Genomic DNA, 13,695 nt, shown 5'->3' on the forward strand with positions numbered 1-13,695 from the left:
GTAATATCAAAGTTGCATATTGGAAGCAGTGTCCTAGCTGGCTTGCACGTTTTCAAAAGTTCAAAATGCTACAACTGAGTTTCATATTCTAGCATACAACAACACACCTGCAATCAAATCAAACCAAACTAATATCCAAACTCTGCAAATGGCAACCGATGCTTTGCTTGGAATTCTGATTGGAAACTTGAACACTTTTGTCCAGAATGAGATTGCAGCACTTTCTGGTGTTGACTCGCAGATCCAAGACCTGTCTGAAAATCTCAGTGCAATCCGTGCGTTATTCCAAGATGCTGCAGAGGAGCAATTTACAAGCCATGGCATGAAGGACTGGCTGAATAAACTTTCTGATGCCATGCACGTGCTGGAAGATATCTTGGAAGAATGTTCAATGGAATCCAACCGTCTTCAAAGTGGAGGGTGGCTAGCCCGCTTCCATCCCAAGACAATTTTGTTTCATCATGCTATCAGCAAGAGGATCAAAGACATGGTCAAGAGGTTCCAACGTATTGAAGAAGAAAGGAGGAGGTTTCAACTGCCTGTGAGAGTCACCCAGAGGCAACAAGAAGATGATGATCAGCGTCAAACTATTTCTTCCATCCCTGAGCACCCTATGTATGGAAGAGTCAAAGATAAAGAGAAGATTGTAGACTTTCTCACCAAGCATGCCTGTTGCAATGATGGTGTCTCTGTGTATCCCGTTGTTGGTATGGGGGGTCTCGGAAAAACAACACTTTGTCGATGGGTCTTCAACCATGACAAGGTGATCCAACATTTTGATTTGAGAATTTGGGTTTGTGTCTCTACTAACTTCAATATGATGAGAATCCTAGAGTATATTCTAGAATCTACCACTGGACAGAACCCGAACCTCTCCACCTTAGAAGCAATGCAAAACAAAGTTCAACAAGTACTGCTGGGAAAACGGTATTTGCTCGTTCTAGATGATGTGTGGGACAATGTCAAATGGGAGGATCTGAAGTCTGTGTTGAATTGTAGAGGTAGTGGAATCAAAGGAGTTTCAGTTTTGGTCACCACACGAGATCCGAGTGTGGCATCTGTCATGACACCATGCAATAGTCATCACTTGCAGCCTTTAACTGAGAATGACAATTGGTCATTGTTCACACACTATGCATTTGGTCTAAACAACCAGCAGCCTGCAAAGCTGGTGGAGATTGGCAAGGAGATTGTGCGAAGATGCGTGGGTAATCCTCTGGCATCCAAAGTTCTTGGAAGCCTTTTGCGCAATAAAAAAGAGGAAAAACACTGGCTCAATGTGTTGGAAAGTAAGTTTTGGGATATTGATGATGTCATGGGTGCTCTAAGAATAAGTTATTTTCGCTTGAAACCAGCATCAAGGCAATGCTTTTCATTTTGTGCCATCTATCCTGAAGATTTTCAAATCTCAAAGGAACAACTAATTCATCTTTGGATGGCCAATGGACTAATCAAGTCCAGAGGGAATTTGGAGGTTGAAGATGTAGCTGACGAAGTATGGGAGGAACTATGCCAGAGATCATTTTTTCAAGAAGTAAGGATTGATGTATATGGAAACACCACTTTCCAGATCCATGACTTATTCCTTGAACTTATCCAATCTGTAGTGGGAGAAGAGTGTAAAGTTTATGATAAGTCTGCAAGCTTGATTAATTTATCAAGAAGGGTCCACCATATAAGTTACTCTGGCTTTCTTGAGGAGTTAAATCAAAGTACATTCAAGAATGTTGAGTCTTTGAGGACTTTTATTAATCTTGATCAGCCAAAGGGAAATTTCCTTACCACTCAGACATTGATTTTACATGATATGCCAATCTGCAATTCTCTCCGAGCATTGCATACAAGATCTTCTCAACTCTCAACACTGAAGAGTTTAACAAATTTGAGGTACTTGAATATTTATGATAGCTATATCACAACGTTGCCAAAATGTGTTTCCAGGCTGCAGAAACTGCAAATACTAAAGCTAGAACATTGTCGCTATCTCACTTGTTTGCCCAAACACTTGACAAAGTTGAAGGATCTCACACATCTCATAATTGAAAGATGTTGGTCATTAGTATCAATGCCTCCAAAAATGGGGGAGTTGAAACATCTAAAAACACTGAATACTTTTATTGCGGATTCAAAATCCAGACATTGCTTAGCAGAGTTACATGATTTACAGCTTGGAGGAAGACTACACATTAAAGGCCTCAAGAATGTCCAAAGTGAACGTGATGCTAAAGCATTTTAGAGGATTGGCCATACATTGCTCACTGTTGGGAATAAGACACAATTCCCCCTTGAGAAAACACCTTTGACAGAGAAATAAAATAGACACAATCACAACACAAGAATTTAACGTGGAAACTCCAATTACCGGAGAAAAAACCACGGCCGTTGTCAAATGACAACCAGAGAATATCACTATGTGAAAATTGTTACAACACATAGACTTCTTTCTCTCACCGGCACCCCAGTACACCCACACTCTTTCAAAGCAAATATCTAACTACACCTCACAACACTCTCTAATCAAAGAGTACAGAGGAAAAGAAAAATCAGATACAAGCTTAAAGTGTTTCTGACTGGTGCAAAAACAAATGGAGAACTTAGCCTCATATTTATAGCCTAGGCCACCCACTCCATTTGCTATCCTAAGCAATGTAGGACTAATTCAACCAAATCCTAACAATCTCCACCTTGATTGAAATAGTCACACATCTTCAGCTTCCATTGTCAACACCGACAATTCTTTGCTGCCATTGTCTATACCGACAATCATAGTTCAGAGAACTATCATACTCCACCATGAAAGTATACTCACTTGGAATTAGACCACTCCAAGAATTTCGCCTTGGTACAGATCGAAACCTTGCTGAAAATTCATGGTGCAACTTCCAAATTGGCTTTTCCTGGAAGTTCTTCAGCCATCGACCTAACTCCGCCACACACCTTGCATCTCAACGCCAACCAATGCCCGTGTGCAATTGTGGACCTGATTGCCACAACTCATCCTTATCCATGGCAGTGCGGTAATACCATGAGGATACTTCTTGTCTTCTAGAGAACATCATCTTCTCTCATAGAGAGAGCAACCAGAGATCTTCTCCTTCAACGCCTTGTGCAAACCTGATTGTATCAACACATCCTTGACTTGTATTTGCCACAAGCCAAAATTGATTCTTCCATCAAAATTTTCTATTTCAAGCTTCACAGCACTTGAATATCCTGACATTGTTGCAACCGTATACTGGAATATTATAACTCAACTGTAGACCGTGCACTAGGAAGGGTCCCCAGGAAAGAGAGGTGGGTCACAATGGACACACTTAAATACCAAGTTTTTCCTTAGCCAGAACCTTTCCTTAGCCAGAACCTTTCCAAACTGCACTCTCACAGTGTCACACTGCCTTCCAGCAACAACAACAGCAACCAAAGATCAACCTCAAGCCACAGGGCAAAATTCTTTTCTGATGTGGAAGGTCAGACTAGGCTGCAACCACAGAGCATACTAAGAATAAATCCCACCGAACCGAAGCTCTGATACCACTTGTTGGGAATAAGACACAATTCCCCCTTGAGAAAACACCTTTGACAGAGAAATAAAATAGACACAATCACAACACAAGAATTTAACGTGGAAACTCCAATTACCGGAGAAAAAACCACGGCCGTTGTCAAATGACAACCAGAGAATATCACTATGTGAAAATTGTTACAACACATAGACTTCTTTCTCTCACCGGCACCCCAGTACACCCACACTCTTTCAAAGCAAATATCTAACTACACCTCACAACACTCTCTAATCAAAGAGTACAGAGGAAAAGAAAAATCAGATACAAGCTTAAAGTGTTTCTGACTGGTGCAAAAACAAATGGAGAACTTAGCCTCATATTTATAGCCTAGGCCACCCACTCCATTTGCTATCCTAAGCAATGTAGGACTAATTCAACCAAATCCTAACACTCACATCCCTCACATCCACTTGATTCCAACGGAGACTTGCGTTTTGTGGTAATTTCAATTCATTTCCTTCTTCTTTTCTTTACCACTGTGAAAGCTTTGAACTTGTGTACAATGCGTGAATACATTCAATACAACACTGAAAATCTGAAACCATACCTCACTGCAATATGATTGCCCTCTGTTAAGTAATTTGAAAATTTTAAATATGTGGAACTAAAATCATCTACTTGTTTTAATAAAGAATAATTTGTCTAATATTCTAAACCAAAAACTAATTTGTTAATGACTGATTTATCTAATGTAAAAATTATTAAAGACCAATTTAAAATATCACTCATTTTCAAACACAATATCAAAGCTTCGTCATCCTTCGTGGTTCATAAAAAAATTGGTTGGGTCCCTTCTAATACATCCTTCTAGACTTCTAATTTATGGTCTTATCTCTTAAACCACTATAAATATATGATTGCTGAACTCATTCATGTTCCTCTTAGCAAATATCCAAGGCTTTGGATTCTCAAACCATATGAATTTCTAACTTCCTTATACAAGAATTCTAATTTGTGGTCTATGACATTTTTGTGTGTGATTTTTTGGTAATAAGATAAACCTGTTCGTTCAAAAAAATAACAATGCATCTTAAAAAGGCCAAAGAAGAACAACATCATCTTATTACAAATTGGAAGTCATTGCTACTATTTTGATCATAACAACAACAAACTAACTAACGTATAACTCTAAGCCCTGCTATAACCCAAGTTCTCTATATCCTATGAACTTTTGACTATTGCTTTAGCTATCATCACTCTATCATCATTTCGAAACCCACGACTGTAACTGAAAATAATTGGTTTCCCCTTGATCATTTCTATAAACTATGTTGAACATGTGAAAAATTTTCAAGCCAGCTGCATTGCAAGCGTATGAAGTTGAATATACAAGGCCATGATTGGAAATTGGAACCATGCTACGATTAGAACGTCACATTCTGCAAATATGAGGCCACAAGTCGCAATAGCAATCACTTGTGCCAATACTCCCCCCCATAGGCTGAATCCTGAATAAATAAATAAGAAGATTTGTAATTTTCTAGTAAGGAATCAATCAACAATCCAAAGATCAAAAAACATCAACACATGAAAAGAATATGGACAAGGAAGGATGCATGTATATCTTATAGGCAACTTTGAAATACAATTTCTTGTGCCTGGAAAAGTTCTGCTAGAATATTTGGTCACGTAAAAGAGGGTCATATGATTGGAGATATCAGACAAGTTTATCCTAGCAATGACTATTTTGAATTGTTTGCAATGGGGAAAAAGTTACAAACTTATAGCACAAGAAGGTGATTTTGTTTCTTAAGACACATTATATAAGTGAAATAATGTGAGGAATATATATAGCAGAAGCAGCAAATTAAGGATTAATAATGAAGGAGGGAAACTAAACTAAGATTAGAATGTGCTCCCAGATTAATGGAATGAACATGTTATTCAGGGAAATCTGCAATACACAAACTCAAGCATGTTATTGATGATGTCTCCCAGATTTTTTTTTCTTTTTTAATCTTGCTATTGCTACATGTTGCGCATAATTCGTACAACAGAATTTAGACATCAAGCGAAACAGGACATTTGTTCACACAATATATGCTGCTGCCTATGAGTAAGATGTAATATATTTCCTCTATTTTAAAGCAAGTGTCATTTTGGACAAATTAGTATATTGAAAATTATATTATATATTTAAGTAATCTATTATTTAGAGAAATTGGTTCTTTAAAAAATATATCACTTTTAACAAAATTGAAATTCATTTTGAAAAGAGTAAAATGTTTTCTTTTATTCATTTATGTTTCTTCTGCACTGTAACTGAATATTGACTCTAATATATCTTACACATACATCAATTAAAAATCTCTTACCCAAACACCATCCATAAATCATCTCTTGAGCTTTGCCTAAATGGAACCGGCGGTTGATTCAACATATTTCTGGCAAAAAGAATATCATCCTGTATTCCTGTTGATGTCAAAAAATCATATATCCGTCATAAGAGTTGATTGATTTAAAACAAAACAAAAACAAAATGGAATTTGATCACATTAATAACAGGATGATAAAAATGCAACAGATAAGAGTACTAATATCTAGCTGGAGTTCTATTTACAGTTTTACACAGAGTGTGAGAGAGCGATGGAATTCAATGCTAACCATTCCATCCAATGCTTCTGACCTCATGATCAGGTTCAATCATCATCCATTTTCACATATTGTAATAAAAGATCCCTTCAACCAGATAGTCAAACATATTGAAATGATGACGACGTCGATCTCTTCTTAGCTGCCATGATCTCCATTTGGATCTGATTTTATCTACGCACATTGATTAAATTATAGTTATGAAAGGCGAGATACTAATTCACACAAACATAAACTAATGGTAAAAACAGAATAAAGGGATGAATTTACAATTATACCAGAAAATGTTTCTTCATGAATGGGAACCAGTTTGAATTGTGGGATGTGAGCAATGGCCTGCCAATCCTGTCCTGTTACTTTGGTGCATCGCTTCTGCAGCTCCTTATGGCACCCATCAATAGATAGCTCACGCAAGTTGGGCAGGTTTCGGATGCTACTGGGCAGTGACCTTAACCCCTTACTGGAGAGACGTAACTTTTGAAGAGAAGTTAAGTCCCCCAACCACTCAGGAATTGAACGTATGTCACACACATCCAAACTTTGGAGGGAAGGGACATGTTGTAAGCCTTCTGGCAATGTATCACAAGAACAGATGAAACTATGACGAAGGGAAACTAGCTGATTCATGCTACTCGGTAGAGTCACCAGCTTTGGACAGTATATGATATCAAGGCGCTCCAGACAAGTTAGATGTCTCACACCTTCAGACAAAGATTTCAGTTCCTTACAACGATTAATAGTCAAAGTTCGAAGTGAACCCAAACCTTGCACCACGTTCTCTGAAAAAGACTCAAGTCTATCGCAAAAGTAGAGTTCTAACTCTTGTAGTGAATTGAGGCTGCCTAGTTCATGGGGTAATGCCTTGAGTGTAGGAAAGTGTTCAATATGGAGGACCTTAACACGACGCATATTCTCCACAATAGCTTCCAGGAAAGACAAAGCCATGTCTTCACTATCACTATCACCATGATCAGAGTCTGACCCTGTTCCTTCAATCCAAATGTGCTCTAGAGATGGAAGGAGTGGCAACTTAATCTTAGGGACACACGAGACCCTTAATTTAGAAAGAACTGGAAGCATTTCTACTCTTTCATCTCGTAACATCCCTTCCAAGTTTGGCAGCTTCGATAAGGTCAGGTCCTTCAACGATTTGAATGCCTTCTCATCCACGCCATCATATGAGTCCTCATCGATGTACTTCACATCTTTCATTCCAGATACATAAAGAACAGTTAAATGTGGTAATTTACCCAGCGGAGGAAGGTGCTTGCAGTTCTTGCAATCATAGAGTATCACCATAACTAAGCTGGAAAGAATTGAAGTATTTTGCATCCAGCTAGGCAACTCTACTCCGCTGTAACCATTCATCCCAAAACTCTTGAGATTGGAGGGAGGCTCAAGGGCTTCAAGTATTCTCTCAGCATTGGCACCACGCCTTGAATCAGAGGAGCCCCATGACAGGTATAAGTTTTCCAACTTCTTCTTAGCACTCAAATTAGCATCTCTAGCATCACCCTCATTTATGACATTTTCAAGCCCCTTGATGCGTAGTTTGCCTCCAAGCTGTAAATCACGCAACTCTGATAACCCACGCCCTTCCTTTTTATCCACAATAAAAAGATTCAATGTTCTCAAACATTTCAACTCCCCGATATTCGGAGGCATCTCTACTAATGAATGACATTCTTCAATTAGGAGATGTCTAAGATCTTTCAATTGTGTTAAGTGTTTGGGCAAACAAGAAAGATATAGACAGTCTTCTAACTTCAGAATCTGCAATTTTTGTAACCTCGAAACACATTCAGGCAGTGTTGTGATACCGCTCCTACGCAGATTTAGGTACCTCAAATGCGTTAAACTCTTCAGTGCTGAGAGTTGAGAAGCATTTGTACGTAGTGCACGGAGAGAATTGAATGGTGGCAACCCATTAAGATTGCGATGATCAAATGGATGAAGATTAATCATACTCCTCAAGGATTCAGCTTTCTTGAAGGGATCCATGTTTACCTCCATCTCTGGTTTTAAACAAGTGACATGGTGGACCCTTGTAGACAAATTGGTCAAGCTTGCAGACTCATCATAAACTCTGCACTCTTCTCCCATTATGGATTGGGCAAGTTCATGAAATAAATCATGCATCTTGAATGTAGTTCTTCCCAATTCATCAATCTCAACTTCTTGGAAAAATGATCTCTGACATAATTCCTCCCAAGCCTCATTACCAACATCCTCAATCTCCAACTTCCCTTTGGATTTGATCAAACCATTGGCCATCCAAAGATGAATAAGTTGCTCTTTTTCCATTCGAAAATCTTGGGGGAAAATGGCACAAAAAGCAAAGCATTGTCTTAATGACAACTTCAAATGGAAGTAGCTGATTTTCAAAGCACGTACAATAATAGCATCATCCTCAAGTATGTCCCAAAACTTACTTTCCAATACATTCACCCACTGTATTTCCTCTTTTTTATTGCGCAAAAGGCTTCCAAGTGCTTTAGATGCAAGAGGGGAACCACCACATTTCTTTACAATCTCCTTGCCTATTGCCACAAGCTCTCTGCGCTCCACTTTGTCTGATCCAAATGCATGGTATTTGAACAATAACCAATTGTCATCCTGGGATAACGGTGACAAGTGATGAGCAGGGCATGTTCCCATGACAGATGCAACACTCTCAACTCGGGTAGTGACCAAAACTGCAGCACCTTTTGTTCCACCTCCGCAAAGCAAAACAGACTTCAAGTCCTCCCATTTGTCCGTGCTCCACATATCGTCTAGAACAAGTAAATACCTTTTGCCTAGCAGTATTTCTTGAACTTTGTTTTTCAGTGCTTCTAAAGTAGAGAGGTTCGGGTTATGTCCACTTGTAGATTCCACAATGGACTCTAGAATTCTCATGGTATTGAATTCAGTGGAAACACAAACCCAAATTCTCAGATGGAAATGTTCAATTACCTTCTTGTCATTGTAAACCCATTGGACAAGTGTTGTTTTTCCAAGTCCCCCCATGCCAACAATTGGATAAACAGAGAGGTCGTTACTGCTATCAGCACTCCTTGAAAGAAACTCCACAATATTTTCTGTGTCTTGCTCCCTTCCATAGATCTTGTGCTCAGTGATACCAGAACATGTCTGGCGCCATGCTTCATTCTCTTGTTGCCTCTCTGGAACTCTTCCACGCAATTCAAACCTTCTCCTTTCTTCATCAATTTGACGAAACCTGTCAACCATCTCTTTCATCCTCTTACCGATGTCTCGACGAAAAATAATCGTCACAGGATCAAGACGAGTTAAGCACTGGTCACTGTGTAGACGGTTGGACTCTATTGAACATTCATCTAAGATATCATCAAGCACGTGAGCTGCATCTGAAAGCTTCTGCAGCCAAAGCTTCACAGCACGCTCTCTGATCTGCTTCTCTTCAGCATCTTGGAGCACTGCGTGGATTGCAGCAAGGTTCCCTGACAGCTCTTGAATCTGCGAGTGGACGCCCCAAAGAGTTGCAAGCTCGTCCTGAGCAAAAGCTTGCAAGTTTTCAATAACCATTTGAAGTAGAGATTCAGCCATTTGAAAAGCTAGAACGAATGAAAGCTCAGATATTGGACTGAATGCTATGCACATGCAAGTTGACAACGTGCACTACTAGGTTTCTGAGCTTAAAGAGACTGGTGAGGAAGGTGGATAGATCTACTATGTTAAGAAACTGTTTTTGAGTGAGAATGTGAATGCGATGAACATGCAAGTTCACAAATTGCAATTTGAATCACTTTAACATAGTTTTGGAATCTCGTGCTCATTACTCCCAAAGAACCAGCCATTAGAAAACAAATTAGAAGAATAAAAAAATGATTGGGGTAGGCCTACGTTTCAAGAACAGAGGCATTTGGTGGGTGGTTGTGACAATTTTTTAGTATTTTTAAGCAGACCTTGGTAAACATAAGTCTTCCATGTGAGTATGCATATATACATATATGATTAGAGGTGAATTCTTCCATGCTCCTACCATGTTTGTGTGTTACATGCAACTTCCATCTTTGCCATTAATTCTTGTAATCAAAGATCGGAATGGTTTATTATAAAATTAACACATGTAATTATGAAATTATGTTTAAATTAATTTACAATATCGTCCTCCTTGCTTTCCAACTCCAAACCTCCATAAGTCCTGGGCCCCATGACCATTCTCATCAGTCTCAAATGAACAGAAAAGACAAATTCTTTGGAGCTATCAGATCATATCTATTTATTATTTTTTATAAATTAAAAGAGAGACCAAGTGACACTTCAAAGCTATTTGCCAATCTATCTCTTCTTATTGTGTCACCTAAGCCTAATTCTTTACACATATTTAATTTAATTCTACAAAACATAGCCATTTTTAATATTTACTATATACTACCATTAATTTACCATCCGCGCATTGCGCGGGTCTCATTCTAGTTAAAAATAGAGAGAGAATGGAGAGATATATAGTACACGGTTGTGATGCTAATCATCTGATGCTTCGTTGCTTGCTACATCTACATGTGCACTTTTGATTCAGAGATCTTCAACAATTTGGTCAAACTCAAATTTTAGAGATCGAGAACGAGTATTCTGCAAGCAAGAAGTGATCAATTATTTGAGAGGCGATTAGAAAAAACACAAATTGAGCAGTGATAAAGAAAGGAACAAAGGAACTGAAATGAATTGATTTACCGCAAAATGCATGTCTCTGTTCCCATGCCATCATCACCACAGCTTGACTCCAATCCTTCAATTACAAGTACCTCCACAGATTGAAGGAGTGGCAACTTCAATCCTTAATTCCGAAACAAGTGGAAGCATCTCAACTCCTTCGTCCCTTACAATCCTCTCTAACTTTGGCAACTCCGGTAAATCATGTAACTGCCATTTTTGGAGGCATTGCTGCTAATGACCAGCATCCTTCAATTAAGAGATGCCTAAGATCCTTCAACTTTGTCAAGTGTTTAGGCAGACAGGCAAGAAAGCGACAATATTCTAACTTTAGAATTTGCAATTTCTGCAGCCTAGAAACACATTTTGGCAATGTTACAATATAACTATCATAAATATTCAAATACCTCAAATGATAAGATCTTGTACGCAATGCTCATGCTGGAACATCATTTAAAATCAATGCTCGAGTGTTGCCTGGTCAAGATTAATAAAAGTCCTCAAGGACTCAACTTTCTTGAAGGTACTCTGATTTAACTCCTCAGGAAAGCCAGAGTAACTTATATGGTGGACCCTTCTGGAATAGTTCCTCTCATACCTTGTTACCAACATCTTCAACCTCCAAATTTCCTTTGGATTTAATTAGTCCATTGGCTATCCAAAGATGAATTAGTTGTTCCTTTGAAATTTCGCGTAGTGACCAAAATTGAGACACCTTTGGTTCCGCTACAATGCAACACAGATTTCAAGTCCTCCCACAGAGAAATGCCTGAGTTTCTGAAAAAGTTACTACATCATCATTTCATGATGGCACATTTAATGTCGCATGGACATGGTAAAGTCTCATGAAAGAGGAATCATATGGAAAGGACAGGCATACTGGGGACTGGCACGTGTTACACACATGACAACTCAGTCATAAATTTGCCAGAATTCTTCATCACCAAGTTCTCCTATAATGCTCAGTAATAAAAAATATTTATTATATACTATTATTAATTTATCGTCCCACGTATCGCGTGGGTCTCATTCTAGTTAAAAGAAAAAAGAAGTGATATATAGGCCATAAAGACTCTATATAACTAATAAATATAATTACACAAAAAATAGCAAAATTAATTAATATAATTACACAATTATCTAGTACATACGTTTAGCAAATTAAAAAAATTATAATCATTAACCAAATTTTAGTTGTGCTAGCACTAGCAAAAGTAAAGAGAAAAAAAAAAAGAAAAAAGGTATGAAGTTATGTGAGTAAAGATAAAGAAAATGTGTGAAACAAATGTTGATTTATATAGTAAATATATATAAGAAAAAATGATGAATATGAAAGGAGATAAAAAAATTAGATTTTAATTAAATTTATACCTATTAAAATTTCATGAATTATAATAATATGTATTTTTAATAATATTAAAAGAATGTAAATTGTTGAAAAGAAAAAGAGGTGATATATAAACGATAAAGACATTATGTAAGTTATGAGTACAATTAAAAAAAAAGAAAAATCTTTCATTTCTTCGTGCGAGCTAGTTTGGATATTACTCAACAATTTAATTAGAGCAAAAAGAGGAATACACGATACATTTGATGGCTAAAATGCACAAGTCTAATAGCATCCAATTTAGAGGGTTATAATGCTGCAAAATTGAACCCTCCCAAAAAAGTTTGCACTGGTAGGTGTATTAGAGAAAGAGGGAGACCGATTCCATACTCCCCTAATGTTTGGAGTTTTAAAATTTCTTTACATTATTAATATTGTAATATACGTTGGCGCAATATCCTAGATAATTTCATTAATAAAGCTTTTAATGTATATTAACAAAATTATTAATTAATTAATATATTTTTTTGTAAAACTACCAATACATTAATTATAACTTTTAAAATATATTTTTAATAAAATAACAATTATGATTATTACAGAATTTTTTATTTTGATGACTTACTATTGAAAATTTAATATATTCTATTAGTATATAAATTATTAAAATTATTAAATTCGTTTATAAATTTTAATTAATTAATAATTTTTATTTTTATTTATTTTAATTATTTGTTTGATATTATAACTTATCTCATAAAATTTGAAATTTTTTAAATAATAATTTAATTATTTTAATTACCAAAATAAATAATTTATAGCGTACTTACCAATTTATACTATATTTATTTATTTCATTTACATATGTGTATTTTTTCAATTTTCATATGTCCTATTTACACATAAAAAATTATCTCATTTATAGAATAAAACGATATATATGTATTTATAAATAATTAAATATAATTTTTAAAAATAATAAAAAATATTAATAATTTAAATTAGATCAAATTTTGTAAAAATGGAATGTTTCAAATAATAGAAAAGATAAACGATTTTAAATAATAGAAAAGATAAACCGTCCATTTTAAATAATAGAAAATATGGACACGTTAACACGTCTACTGTAAAAGCACATAAGTGCAATTCAGATAATATTTCAAATTTTTAAATGACAAAATTTTTAAATTTTTTATGTACTCTCTTAAATATTAATTTTAAAATTTAAATTATATATATTTCAAATTTTGTTTGTCATATAAGAGTGTATAAAAATTTGAAATATAATTTAAATATAGGTGATTTATTTGATGACACAGTTAATGAAGATTGCGACTCTATTGGCATATAATATAAATTTTTTTCTATTTAAGTTGGTTGTACAAAATTTGTTACAAAGTTTAATTCAATTTAAATTATTAATATTTTTTATTATTTTTAAAAATTATATTTAATTATTTATAAATACATATATCTCGTTTATACTATAAACGAGATAATTTTTTATGTGTAAATAAGATATATAAAAATTGAAAA

At 35.9% G+C, this 13,695-nt stretch overlaps 2 protein-coding genes across 4 annotated transcripts; one reads left to right on the plus strand and one right to left on the minus strand.

Moving 5' to 3' along the window:
* Positions 1–148: 148 nt before the first annotated feature.
* LOC112747513 (disease resistance protein RGA2-like) lies at positions 149–2,236 on the plus strand. Its single transcript, XM_025795554.3, has one exon. The coding sequence runs from the start codon at positions 149–151 to the stop codon at positions 2,234–2,236; it is 2,088 nt and encodes a 695-aa protein (XP_025651339.1).
* A 2,335-nt stretch (positions 2,237–4,571) lies between these two features.
* LOC112747510 (disease resistance protein RGA2-like) lies at positions 4,572–11,631 on the minus strand. Of its 3 annotated transcripts, XM_072217453.1 has the most exons (6): positions 11,240–11,630; positions 10,854–11,081; positions 6,434–10,751; positions 6,168–6,329; positions 5,879–5,975; positions 4,572–5,011 (listed from the first exon to the last, which is right to left on the minus strand). In XM_072217453.1, exons 3-4 carry the CDS (start codon positions 9,774–9,776, stop codon positions 6,220–6,222), a joined length of 3,453 nt encoding a protein of 1,150 aa, XP_072073554.1. In that variant the 5' UTR covers positions 9,777–10,751; positions 10,854–11,081; positions 11,240–11,630; the 3' UTR covers positions 4,572–5,011; positions 5,879–5,975; positions 6,168–6,219. The 3 variants fall into 3 exon arrangements, with proteins under 3 accessions (XP_072073554.1, XP_072073555.1, XP_025651332.1); XM_072217454.1 differs by having other exon boundaries at positions 6,190–6,329; positions 10,854–11,631; XM_025795547.3 differs by having other exon boundaries at positions 6,124–6,329; positions 10,854–11,631.
* Positions 11,632–13,695: the final 2,064 nt, after the last annotated feature.

This window comes from Arachis hypogaea, chromosome 15 (assembly GCF_003086295.3).
Source record: "Arachis hypogaea cultivar Tifrunner chromosome 15, arahy.Tifrunner.gnm2.J5K5, whole genome shotgun sequence".
In the NCBI taxonomy this organism is placed as follows: Eukaryota; Viridiplantae; Streptophyta; class Magnoliopsida; order Fabales; family Fabaceae; genus Arachis; species Arachis hypogaea.